This window comes from Sinocyclocheilus anshuiensis, unplaced genomic scaffold, assembly GCF_001515605.1.
Source record: "Sinocyclocheilus anshuiensis isolate Anshui unplaced genomic scaffold, SAMN03320099.WGS_v1.1 scaffold163, whole genome shotgun sequence".
NCBI classification, from domain to species: Eukaryota; Metazoa; Chordata; class Actinopteri; order Cypriniformes; family Cyprinidae; genus Sinocyclocheilus; species Sinocyclocheilus anshuiensis.
Genome location: NW_015548223.1, coordinates 108242 through 122053, shown reverse-complemented (window position 1 = coordinate 122053; position 13812 = coordinate 108242). Strand labels below are relative to the sequence as shown.

Genomic DNA, 13812 nt, shown 5'->3' with positions numbered 1-13812 from the left:
ATCTCATGTTATGAGAAAATATTTTTAGCGAGAACAATGATCAATGAACAATGATGCGCACTTACTTCAATATTATGGCAGACACTTCTGGATTCGGTGGTCGAACGGTCCATTGTCCAGTTTGAATAGGACCAATGATAATAGCTTACTGTACAACCACAGCTGTACGGAAGTGTTGATGTCGTGTGAAGGCATCTCCACAACATTATGAAAAATACCACTGTATTTGAAGGATACAACTTGAAGAAAACGGTAAGATTTGCCAGTCAGACAATTGTATTTACACTGCAATAAATATAGGCCTATATTTTTCCACTAAAAATAGCTAATAGATGTTCACCTTATCAGCAAAACTGCATTAATTTAATAAAAACATTTTTTAACAATTGAAATATTATTGGGCCAGTGGAAATGAATGAGATTAACTCTATTCTAAATTATTTTTCTGAGAAATATTTTAAACAGTTTATGGATATTTTGATATATTTATTCTAAAACATGACAAGGATACCGGATGATTTTTAATTAATGCAATAAAAATTTATATGTATGGCTTGTCTTGTACCTTTGATGGTGTTAAACATGGTGTCACGTGGATGGGAATATGCATAGATATGATATGCAGATGAGGTTATGCATAGTAAAACTAGGCGTTGTAAGCTCCATATATGGTGATTTCGGGGAGGAGTCGGGCTGGAGATGCACATACACTAAAATCTAGCTTTTGTGCCTACGTACACTTTTAGGATGAAATCTACAGAGTTTTATACATGAGGCCCCAGAGCCGTTCGTTTGATTAACTGAGTCAACAGCCAGTCCATTAATTCACGCATCGATAAGGAAATAAGCCGAGAAACTGCACAGTAAAATGTAAAACAGTTTATAGGAAGTGCAAAACAGTTCCATGCGTACAGCCGTCCATCACTCCGAGAGCGAACTGCACGCTGGCATTATGCAAATGTGCTGCAATAGTGTGAAGAAAGACTTGACTGTGTCCAGTTTTAGAAGCACAATGAACCTGAGGACAGATCAGCAGAGCCAAACACACAGAGGAACTTGAGTCAGCAAAGCCCACATGACCGCTGAGGAAAGAAGCAAGAGGAAATGATGAGGCAGACGTCTGCAGGGAGGGGTCAGGATGCTCGACTAGTCAATCCGATTAGTGAGGCTGACTAGTTTCTCTAGATTTTTACGTAGCTTAAATTTTTCTGGAGGTGTTTTGAGGGGGATGAATTTACAAAGTACATTTCATGCTCATTATCATACATAACATGCACATCTGTTTGTTTCTGAAGATTATAGTGAAGCTAGTTTTGTGCAAATTCAGGTCGTTGTTATTTCAGTGGATCTCACAAAAGCATGTCCAGGTCACATTTCATCCCAAAAACAAAAAGATTATTTTAGGATCTTTTTTTTTTCTTTTGGTCATTTTTATGACAAATAAGCAAATTTCTCCCAAATTCTCATTATTGAAATGTTTTTGGATGTTTTAATTGTGAGTTTTTCCCCCAAAGGTGAGATTCTCATTACTATTAAACAGTATTTAAAAAAAAATACTACTACTACTACTACTACTAATACGATTTTTATTTAAATCGGCAAAAAAGTAGTACAAAAGTACAAATGCTTGCATTATTTATAAATGCTTCAATTTAAACAATATATTTTATTTTGCATTACAGAAATAAGGATCGAAAGAAATGTGCTGAATTATCAGGACTATTAAAAATTTGTGCCAATTCAGGTTGTAGTTATTTCAGTGTCACATTTCATCAAAAACAATAAGATTATTTTACTATCATTTTCATGACAATTAAGCAAATTTCTCCCAAATTCTCATTATTGAAATGTTTTTGGATGTTTTAATCGTGAGTTTTTCCCCAAAGGTGAGATTCTCATTACTATTAAACTAAAAATACTACTACTACAAATACGATTTTTATTTAAATCGGCAAAAAAGTAGTACATCAAATGCTTGTATTATTTATAAATGCTTCAAAATTTAAACAATATATTTTATTTGCATTACAGAAATAAGGATCGAAGGAAATGTGCTGAATTATCAGGACTATTAAAGATTTGTGCCAAGTCAGGTTGTAGTTATTTCAGTGTCACATTTCATCAAAAACAATAAGATTATTTTACTATCATCTACATCATTTTCATGACAATTAAGCACATTTTCCCCCAAATTTACATTATTGTAATGTGTTAGGATGTTTTAATTGTGGGATTTTACTAATTATTTTTACTACATTGTAATTACTATAATACAGTACTTTAAAAATAATAAATAAATAATAATATTATAATGATTTGTTTTTAAAGTAATAAATCATATGCTACTATTATTTATAAATGCTCCAAAATTTAAATAATATATTTTATTCACATAACAGAAATAAGAATGTAAGGGAATGTGCTTAATTATCATGAAAATAAATGTCACAATGCAAAAGCTCTTCTTTGTTGTTGTTTTTTTGCGCAAAATAAAATGTATTTTGTGCTGAAAATTAAAGGGTTGCATTTAGCATCCATATGATCAAGAAACACAATTGATCATTTCTGGTAAACAAACCTAAACCAGAAGATCATACAGGGCTTCCTTAACTCAACCTAGTTGGTCAGATAATAAGTCAATATTGAAAAAATGTACTTCTGCACATCTCTATAGACCAGTGTTTATTTTTATATTTTCAGTTTTAATTTTAATTATTTAATTTTTAGTAATTTTTAAATGTGTTTTTGTCATTTTTATTTTTGAATTTAGGTTTAATTTATATTTATTTCAGTGTCAGTTTAGTTAATTTTTTATGTCCAGTTAGTAAATTTAGTGTTTCAATTTAGTTGCCAAGACAACGCATCTAATTTTCATTTAGCTTGTTTTTCATCGAATATTTATATTTTATTTTAGCTTTATTTAAATTGAAAAAAAAAAGTTTTTAGTATAGTTTTATTTAACAATAATAACCCAGACGAAGGGAATGACAAACATAAGAGAAACTGATACAGCAGTAACTCAAACGCTGTCCAGAGAAGAGACGCACACGACACGAGAGTCGTGGGGTTAAACTAAGGTTGTGAATGTTTGACACGTGTCGTATCGCACTGAAACGCTAAAATATTTCAGCCGTCAGCGATGACAGACATGGACAAGTGAGGGTGATAATTCAGAGGTCTGTGAGACTGCTTCAGATTACAGAAAGCAATGTTCCTACTATAACTGGACACGCTCACAAGTCCCTTACAGTATCCGTCTCAGGAAATTATATGTGTTAATGGCAGACACCGTACACTGCACAAATTAATGTGAACTTTAATAATCTTTCACAAATAAACCTAGATAGAGACAAAAAAGGTATCACCGAACAGTTTTAACTATTCCTACAATAGTAAAAGTAGATTGAGAGGCTGTGGACACCATGTGTGTTCTAGGGCTGCTCAATTATTCAAAAATCATAATCAAGGTCAATATTGAGATCATGATTGTTTAGCACTATTACTCACTGACTTTGAAAACATCACCCATTTTTTGTACTTAATAAAAAACATTTTCAATAAAAGGTATATTTCACTAAACTTCAAATATAATTCAACTGCTAAATAAAAATGTAAAAAATAAAAATTAAGATACATTGAAAATAATATAAATAAATGTAACAATATGTTTAAATATAAACATTTAAATAAATAATATAAAAACAATAAATACAAATTCATGAAATAAAAATAAAAAAGATAAACTATGTGTAGTGCACTTCCACAACTTCCTGAAAACTACTAAACAACAATCATTTTATCTGTTATCTTGTTTTCATAATTTCATAATTATTGAGTCAAATTTATTCGTATATTCACAATACAAATTGTCTCAAAGCAGTTTTATAGAAAAATTATGATGTTAATGTTTACATCATCTTCATGCCTTATAGTCGCATTTAGCAGATTAGAGCTGGGCAATAAAATAGTTTATATTTTGCGACACAACAGAGATTTGCTATATGGTATATATTGCTTTATGTGAGTAAACTATGTAGGTAAAGTTGGATGTACTATATACATTATACAGTATATTCAACTTTTAATGCATAGCTGATATAATTCTGTAGATAATACAGTTCACATTTTGCAACAATACAGAAAATCAAGCAGTTGAGAAAATCACAAGTGGAAATAAAATGGAAGTTGAACTTGATGCAAAACAGACGGTCAAAAACGATGCACACAGTGACCAAAGACATTCATCAGACTCGTAATATCAAGATTTTGGCCATAAATTGACATTTATATCTGCCATACTTTCTATACTGGTGCATCCCTAGAAAGTATCTACTGATGTTAAACTGTCATTATCTGCAGATCAATGCGGTTGATGCTGTTCTTACCTAGTAACAGTTGAAAGATATAAAACAAGATTCCATAGACACTGTTTGGCTGGTTTACTGCACTGTCGTTCCCAAAAATGGTACCCAACAGTCCAAATCCTCGACCCCATCTACAGAAAAGATGAACACAAACAGAGAGAAACAGTAAAGAAGCAGAACTCAGACAACATGAGAGACGGGAACTAAAAATAAACACTAATATCATGTGTGAGCTCTGGGTTTCTCGAGGGAATACAAGCACATTATGACAGAATATTTGGCCTAAATCAAATCATACAATGATCAAGACAGCAGCAGCTAAAAAGCAGTTTCCTTTTATCAGTGCGAATGGAGATTTCTGACCCAAATTGATTGAAATTACACTAACAAAGGAGAAATGTGGTAGCTTCCAGTCACATCCAATTCCAGCATAAGTACATACAAGCACACATAATTAGCCAATTAGATAAAATAGTGCATGTTAATTACATCAACATTTGGTATTTTTTAACATTAAGATAATATAACTAACATTTCTCTTGTCCATCATCTCGGATTTTTTTCCCCCCACTGGCTGAGCTCACAATGCATTTTCCAAAGCAAAGTATCTTAAAAGGCAGGAAAATCATATTGCATTTTTGGGGGGGCCTTTGTTTTGGCTGACAATCACCAAACAACTGATTTTAGCATTAAGCAGTAAAATGGACAATTTTGATCATTTGCTAAACACTTAAAGGTGGGGTAAGCGATTTCTGGTAGCCAATGTTGACATTTGAAATCACCAAAACAAACACGCCCCTACCCCAAAAGGGTCTCGCCCCTATTTTGATAGCTCCGCCCCACACATACGTACGCAACCCAGGCAACGATTAGTTCTATGAACCAAAGCAAAACCAATGCTACACCGTGTCTACACCGGACGTGAGTGGCGCGGCAAAATACTATGGAACTCATTATAATCAGTGATGCTGTCTACACCATAGATATATACATATCTATGGTCTACACTGGATGCGGTGCGGCACGACACGACAAATCCCCGATTCTTGCCTTATTGCCTTAAGCCTTCTTTTGTTCCGCAGACGTTTTCCTCTTTTGTTTTTTATCCGCCATCTCTATCTTTCTGTCGCTCGGCTCACTAATGTCCATCCCGTACACTGAACGCTCTCACCTCCACATCATGAGTAGACACGCCCCTTACTGCTGATTGGCTACAAGTTTGTTTTGCTAGTCGGCCCGAATCAGTTTTCTAAAGCATTTTTGAAAAATCGCTTACCCCACCTTTAATCCATTGCAGCACCATTTATGATGTTATGAGTGAACTTGAACGCATGACTGGATTCTGATTCCTACATCAGTCTGTAAGTGTTTAAAAAGCCTGAAACTTTTTCTATTAACTAACCCTGAAGAGGAAAAAGGTGTGTAACCCAACACTGGAGAGCAGCTTCCGTTTCACAACTTCCTGCCAATGGATTTGTCAAAGACCTAACACTGCCTAACACTTGAGGTCATGCCCAATCTACACCATATGTCCCATCATTCCCAATGAAAGCGTTTCTGCTCAGAAAACACACGTGGGCTACATAAATAATAATGAAACCATGATTCTGTTTGTAATAGTATTGCTTCACTACATCAGGTCCTTGTATTGATATTTTCTTAATTATGTGTTCATTCATTTCACTAGCTACAGTTCAATTAATAAAGAGGCAGTTTGTCTAAAGCAAAACAATAGGTTACTTGCGTAACCCCGGTTCTCTGATAGCATTAAGTGAGGTGTCTCACTATGGGATATGCCCCTTCTGCGTATTCCTCAGAAGCCCAATTCCATTATGCCAACCCCAATAGGCTGGGCAGACATGACGTTGTGTTAGGGAGTGGCTCCCTCCCCTCGGTATAAAAGGAGCGACGCAACGTCATTACGACATTCAAAACAAGCACACCTCTTCCTCGCTTCACACAGCAAGGAGGGTGATCTGGTGAGACACCTCACTTAATGCTATCAGAGAACCAGGGTTACGCAAGTAACCTATTGTTCTCTTTCAAGCATACGTTTCGGTGTCTCACTATGGGATATCCTAACTCCCTTATTGCCAGATAGCCTGTCTCATAGTCTCCTGCAAACCAAAGAAACTATTATAGGGCTGGTTAAGTCAACACTCAAGATCCAACGCTCAATACTGCATGTGCAAACGTTTGAGCTGTAACATCCAGTTTATAGAACCTTGCAAATGTGTGCGGTGAAGACCAATTAGCCGCTTCACAGATATCTTGTAACGTGACCCCTTTAAAGCGAGCCCATGACGTCGACATTCCTCTCGCTGAGTGAGCACGTAAACCAGATGGAGGCGTAAGGTAGAGACCTGCACTCCCGCGGGAGTACCGCGGGACCCAATGCGACAGGGTGCGGCGCAGGACAACTCTTGATGGGCGGGTGCGGGTGGGAAGAGACTCGTGTGTGTGCGGGATGCGGGAGAATAAAATGATTCGCGGGACTCCCGCAAAATAGAAATTATCTAAATATAAAGTGTCTAAAACATATAAATTGTTATTTATCTGTTGTACAAAAGCAAAAAGAACAACTAATATTAACATTCAAATGATTGATATGCGCAAGCTAGGCATAGTTTATATTTATAACACGTGTTTAAAGGGTAGCGCAATGTAGCCAATCACAGACTCAGCTGTTTTTTTTTTCTAGAACACAATGGCCAATCAGAGGTTATTAAATTAGAATCTACTCACCACAGTGCTGAAATTGCGTGCTCACGAATCCTCTCATTTTAACACATGAAGTGTAGACATTGTGAAAGATTCATTGTGTATAAATTTTTTTGTGTTATAACAGAGCTTTATGAGATAGAGATGAAAGGGTTAGTTCACCCAAACATTTAAATTAGCCCATAAATTACTCACCCTCAAGTCATCCTAGGTGTATATGACTTTCTTCTTTCAGACGAATCCAGTCGGAGTTATATTAAAAATTGTCTTTGATCTTTCAAGCTCTATCGTTGTACTCAGCGGGTGTTGCAGTGCTTCGGTTCAAATGACGTGAAATAAAAAGCACCCTTCCACAAAAAAAAGTGTCTCACACGGCTCCGGGGGGTGAACAAAGTCCTCCTGTAGTGAATCGATGCGTTTTTGTAAGAAAAATATCCATATTCAAAACGTAATAATCACTTGAATCTAGCTTGCGCTCACTGTTTTAAATGGAAGCGGTTCCGGGGGAATGACGTATGAGGTCAGCGCTGCGCATGTGCGGCTCAGAAGTGACGCACGCGGAGAGATCGAAACAAAACAACGGTCGCTAATTAGAAGTACAAAATGAGGATTTGTAAAGAAGAATGTCGGAGGATTTCGATATAAGCCAAGAGGAGACTGGTTTTCCTTTGCTAAAGTAAGGAAACTTTGCTTCTTTTGATCCTGTAAACAAACGTTGGTTTTCACGGGACGCACCGGCGCATGCGCAACGCTGACCCCATACGTCATGCTCCCGGAACTGCTTCTGTGTACAATTGTTGCCGCAAGCTAGATTCAAGTTATTATTACGTTTTGAATATGTATATTTTTCTTTATGATTGAGAACGCTTTACCCTGATCTATCAGATCCTGCAGAAAATATAGAACAACTGGCACCGAACACTGAAAGGGAATTATGTGTCTAGCCTTGCACCAACGCTCAAGCACGCCCCATTTACATTCATAGAGTGACCGAGTAGACAGGGCCCTAGAATTCTGTATAGTTCTGATGACACTGTCTGGCAGACCAGCCGCATTCATATTTAGCCACTCACTGGCCAGGCCCACAGTGCCAGGCGTTCTGGATGAGGATGAAAAATCTCCCCCCCTGCCTGTGACAGCAGATCTCTGCGCAGCGGCAGGGACCATGGCTCTGCATACAGCATATGTATGATCTCCACCAGCCAATATTTCCCTGGCCACCGCAGAGCTACCAGTATCATTTTCAGTCCCTCCTCCCTCACTCTGTGAAGGGCTGGGGATATCAACGCTATCGGTGGGAACGCATAGAGGAGAGTGCGAGGCCACTCGTGCGCCAGTGCGTCTATTCCCAGAGGCGCGCTCTGATCTTTCAGAGAGAAGAACAGAGGGCATTGAGCATTGTCCTGCGACGCGAACAGATCCACTGTCGCTCTGCCATATATGCTCCAAATTTGACCGACCACTTCCGTGTTCATCTTCCACTCTCCATAAAAGGGATTTCCCCTGGACAGCAGATCTGCACCCCGGTTCATGATCCCTTGTACGTGCATCGCCCTCAGGGATAAAAGACTGACATTGCTCCACAAAATCAGTTTGCGTGCCAACATGTGTAAGGGGAGTGATCTGAGACCTCCCTGCCTGTTTATGTAAGCCACAACTGTAGTGTTGTCCGTTCTCACAAGAACATGATGTCCTTTCAGAAAAGGAAGAAAATGCTTTAATGTTAGAAAGACAGCCAGCATTTCTAAGTAGTTTATGTGACAGTGGTTCAGGTGGGGACCCCATCTCCCATTCACTGCCCTGCCCTCGTGAATGCCCCCCCAGCCGGACAACGATGCATCCGTCGTTATGACCTTCCTGGCCTGGACAACCCCCATAGGTACCCCTTGCACCAGAAAGCAGGGGCATTGCCAGTGACGCAGTGCCAAGACTGCCGCTGACGTCACTCTTACTCTCCTCCGGGAGTGCCGTAACGGGTCCACTCTCAGAGAGGCTACCCAGCGTTGAAACTCTTCCATTAAATAGTCTGCCTAGATGAATGACTATTAGAGCTGAGGCCATCAGACCAAATAGTCTGAGGCATGTGCGTAAAGAAACACTGTTCCCTTTCCGAAATTTGGCCAGGCATTGCGTAAATTTTATTACCCTCTCCACTGACAGTCACGCTTTGAATATCACTGAGTCCAGTAACAACCCCAGATACGCTATTGACTGTCTGGGAACAAACTCTTTTCGGTGTTTAATTTTAATCCCAGTTTCTGTAGATGTTCTAGGAGCATGGCTGTGTGATCTGTGTGATCTCTTGCTTTGTGCTTCGATTGAGCTGTCACCAGCCAGTCGTCTATGTAGGTAGCGAGACGAATGCCTTTCTCCCCGAGCGGAGGGAGTTAGGGCCGCTTCTGTACATTTCATGAATACCCTCGGGCTGAGGGACAGGCCGAAGGGAAGGACTAGATATTCGTATGCCACGCCAAGGAATGCAAACCTCAGATTTCCTGTGGGGTGGATATATTCTTATGTGAAAATATGCATCCTTCAGGTCGATTGAGGTAAACCAATCGCCTGGGCGCCCCAATTTCAGAAGTGTAGAATGGGTGAGCATTCTGAACTTGTACTTCCTTAGGTATTTGTTCAGTGCACGAAGATCTAATATGGGACAGAGAGCTCGAGTCCCTTTTTTCGGTACTAGGAAGTATCTCGAGTAAAACCCACTTTGACTCTCCTCGGGTGGAACCACTCGTATTGCCTTTTTGTTCAACAGGGAGGTAATCTCGTCCTGAAGAACATGTACTAATCCTCCCCGCACCTGAGAATAAATTATTCCTTTGAACTGCTAGGGAGAAGTGGCAAACTGCAGTCTGTAACCGTACTGTACTGTTCTCAGCACCCAATGGGACTGCGTGCATTCTCGCCAATAGTTTACTTGCAGAGTTCCAGCGCCATCGTGTGGCCGAGTCGAAAACGAGTTTGTGGTCTGTACTGCGCATGCGCGAACACTTAGCGCTTGGACAGAGTTTACGTGGCTCACCACCTTCAGCGGAGCGATGACTACCAGAGGTGGTGTTATGCTGTGTTCTGATAAAGTGTTTAGCAACATTTTTGGGGGCATTATGTTGGGTAAACAGTGAAAACTTTATTGAACTCTGAGCATGTAAAGTGCTTGTGACTAGTGGGCGGGTGTGCACCACTGCATCGTCTCTCGTTCTCTTCACTGCTCTGCATCCCCTGGCACAACTTGGCTCTGATTTCCCCACAGAACATCTGTAAACATCTGAACTAGCTTTCTGCTGAACGCTGAACAACTGAGGGTCGGGAACTAGCAAATGGGGGGGCTGTGAGCCCCCTTCCCTCAGGAAGACGGCCTTTTTCTTCTTCCTCGTCACCTGGGTAGAATGAGGAGCCGGCTGGTCCGTCTGTGCGGTCGCGGGCGGATAATTTTTCCTGGGCCAGGCGGGTTTCTGCTCTGCTGCGCCGCTTTGACCTGCCGCGGCATTCACACGCGGTCTCTGTCGCCTAGGAATGCGAAAGCTGGGGGGTGGGCTGTGCAAAGGTCTGCCAAGGAGGTGGAGGAGACGCAGTCTGTGTCTTTCTTGGCATGCAGAGCTGCAAGGCCTCGTCACCCCTTTTCTTCTCCTCGCATCTCTTCTGCATCCGTGTCAGTGCTGAGCCGAAAATGCCTTCTGCATCTAAAATGGCTTCCTTTTCCCTATCGGAGAGATTAGCCAAATTAAGCCAGCGTCCTCTCTCCTGAATGACCATTGTGGCCATGGCCTTGCCCGCAGCCTGAACAGCACATCTCTGAAGACGGAGCGAGAGATCTGTGACGACACAGATTTCCTCCCACTGTGCCTGACTTGGCGTGGCAGACACCTCGTCGTGCTGAGGACACTTGGCAGAGGGGCGCAAACATCCAGTTGTTCACCCCACGATAGAGCTGCCATGGTGGGCAGCTCCACAGGAATGGATACCTGAGGGGCGGAAACCGGAGCGGGGCTAGCTGACATGAGGGGATCCTGGCCAGACAAGCTAGCTTGGCTTGCTAACCTGCGACGGAGGTTCTTCATGGTGAAACGCGCGCAGTGCTCACAGGAGCCGGGACATTCGATCGCCATTTGGGCATGTTTCAGCCTAAGACATGCAGAGCAGACCTGGTGTGTGTCTTTGCATGAGATCTTGTTCCCGCATGAGCAAAGCCCCGGATCTCCCTCGCTAGCTAGGAGAAGATCCGAGTGCCCCTCTTCCTCAAATTCAAATGCGTCCTCCTCCTCCTCGTCCGTGCTGAGGACACCGGGCAGAGGGGCGCAAACATCCAGTTGTTCACCCCACGATAGAGCTGCCATGGTGGGCAGCTCCACAGGAATGGGTACCTGAGGCTAGCTGACATGAGGGGATCCTGGCCAGACGAGCTAGCTTGGCGTGCTAAACTGCGACGGAGGCTCTTCATGGTGAAACGCGCGCAGTGCTCACAGGAGCCGGGACATTCGATTGCCATTTGGGCATGTTTCAGCCCAAGACATGCAGAGCAGACCTGGTGTGTGTCTTTGCATGAGATCTTGTTCCCGCATGAGCAAAGCCCCGGATCTCCCTCGCTAGCTAGGGTAGTCTGCATTGCTGCAGCCATAGTTGTGGTACTGAATGACCCTAACAATGAGCTGGAGTGCCTATTGAAGGGTAGGCGAAAGCGGCGTGGTGGCCAACAAATCGACTATAGTACAGTACCAAAATGATAAGCCAGCAACCAGCGTGGAGACTAGTTACGAGTGACTTGCATGTTCTCATGGTGTGACAGCGATAATATCACGTCAGCAGTGTGCTCATTCTTGAAGTGAACTTTTTCCTGAATGATGATTAAATTCACTGTTTTGAGCATTTAATTTGAGAAGGCGAGTACAGAATGAGGCGTCTGGTGTGCGATAGAGTCACAGTTACTAGTGCGAGCAGCAGCGGGTCCTAATGCTCGTCCGGTAAGGCTTTTTATTTATTTAGGGGGCGCTGTTGGCCTACTTGTAATAAAATGAAAGTAAAATACACAAATTACATTAAGATACTTGTGTTTCTGAATAAATACAGCAGTAATTGATGCCATAAAATGTCAGAAGCTATTGCTTACATTAATAAAAACCACAAAAATTACACTTGTAAATTAAATTATTTAATATATACAGATTTATTCATTAACATGTAATATGTTTTTTTCAAATGGATTATGAAAAAATACCTCATAAACAGTTAATGTTCTCCCATTGTGCAATAAAAGTATGTGCAATAACAAAGCTTATGACACTAAAACAAATTCCTTGTATGTGCAAACATACTTGGCAATAAAGCTCTTTCTGACTTCTGAAAACTTAAACACAAGGAGCTCTAAAAGATTTTTAGAATTTTTACAGCTCGTTTGCTTTAGATCACTGATTAATGTTAAATCCACAAATAAAATGATAAGGTTTCAACTGCACCTGTCTGAAAAAAAAACAGCAGAGATTGATTTTATTATAGTTATTTTCAAAGCTTTCAATGTACAAAGCTTTCAATGCAGCTTTCTGAAGCAATTCGATAGACTCAAACATAAAAGTACCCGTCTCTTATGAAAAGTCCTTTTTTATTGTGCCATTGTTTTTCTCAAAAACGCAAACGTGCAACATGAGGTAAGCTGGCACTGGAAGTCCTTTCACAAACTTGTAACTTTTATGCTTAGACAGAACCATACATCCTTCTTTTATATTTCTACATGGCTGCCTACAATCCAACTCTGATTCTTCAATCGCGCCATCTAGTGGTCTGTTATTGATATAACCACAACTTCTACAACTGATAACGGAGCGCTCAAGTGGGTACAACGAGTCATGTTGAGGTAATTAAAATGTCAAATTAATATTTTGTGCTCAATTATTTACTTATCAGGCAAGTGGTCACATGATAAGTGGGAAAATTACGTAGTGTAGTCTTTATCACCCTGCAGAGATTTAATTTGCAAAATAATCTGCTGACTTTACACTATCCCTCAGCCTTGCCGCGCCCCCGAATGGTTCTTTGTGTCAGAGCGCTGGAGTTCATCAGAAATAGAACGCGGCATCAGTTTACCGTTATGGATTTGTCGTGTCGCGTAACGCCGCATCCACAGCAGAGAACATCACTGGAATTTGGTCTGTTACGATGCTCTATGTGTTTGATTACTAATGCCTGTGTAGCACGGCGTTGCACACAGAGGACGAAAACGTTCAGCCTCGACTCTTTATCGTCATATGTGTTAAAATTTGCAAAGCGTACCAAATTGAACAAAACTATATAAATGCAAAATTTGAATTCATGAATATATAACGGTATCTTAAGTGCAATAAGTTGCAGAAAACAACTCTTTGCCGTCTCGTCTTGCTGTCTGACTCACCCCTGAAGCGCGCCCACAAGCCGCATCTCGCACAGCGTATCTTCCGTTCTGCCGCACACGTGCAAAGCGTGCACACACACACACAGAGACACGTTTCAGACGGCGCTCGAACACCGCATTGATTAGTCTTTCGCATCACCTCATGTTTGAACAGACACATACACACAGAATTATGTCAAAAGTACCCGTCTCGACGATCATTCTCATAAACGCAGTCATGTTTTAATTAAATGTAAACAGCTGAGAAAGAAATTGGATGTGTATCATACTGGATCCGTGCAGTCGGATTTAAAGGGACAGCAGCCTATAAATACGTGCTGCTGAATATGTCACTAATGTTAA

At 40.8% G+C, this 13812-nt stretch overlaps 1 protein-coding gene across 1 annotated transcript in view; it reads right to left on the bottom strand.

The window, feature by feature from the left end:
- The window catches only part of LOC107654281 (vitamin K epoxide reductase complex subunit 1-like protein 1), a 32639-nt gene that overhangs the window by 6950 nt on the left and 11877 nt on the right, over positions 1–13812 (bottom strand). The window contains exon 2 of the mRNA XM_016441305.1: positions 4345–4495. Coding sequence (XP_016296791.1) covers positions 4345–4495 — 151 coding nt within the window. The remainder of the gene's footprint in view (positions 1–4344; positions 4496–13812) is intronic.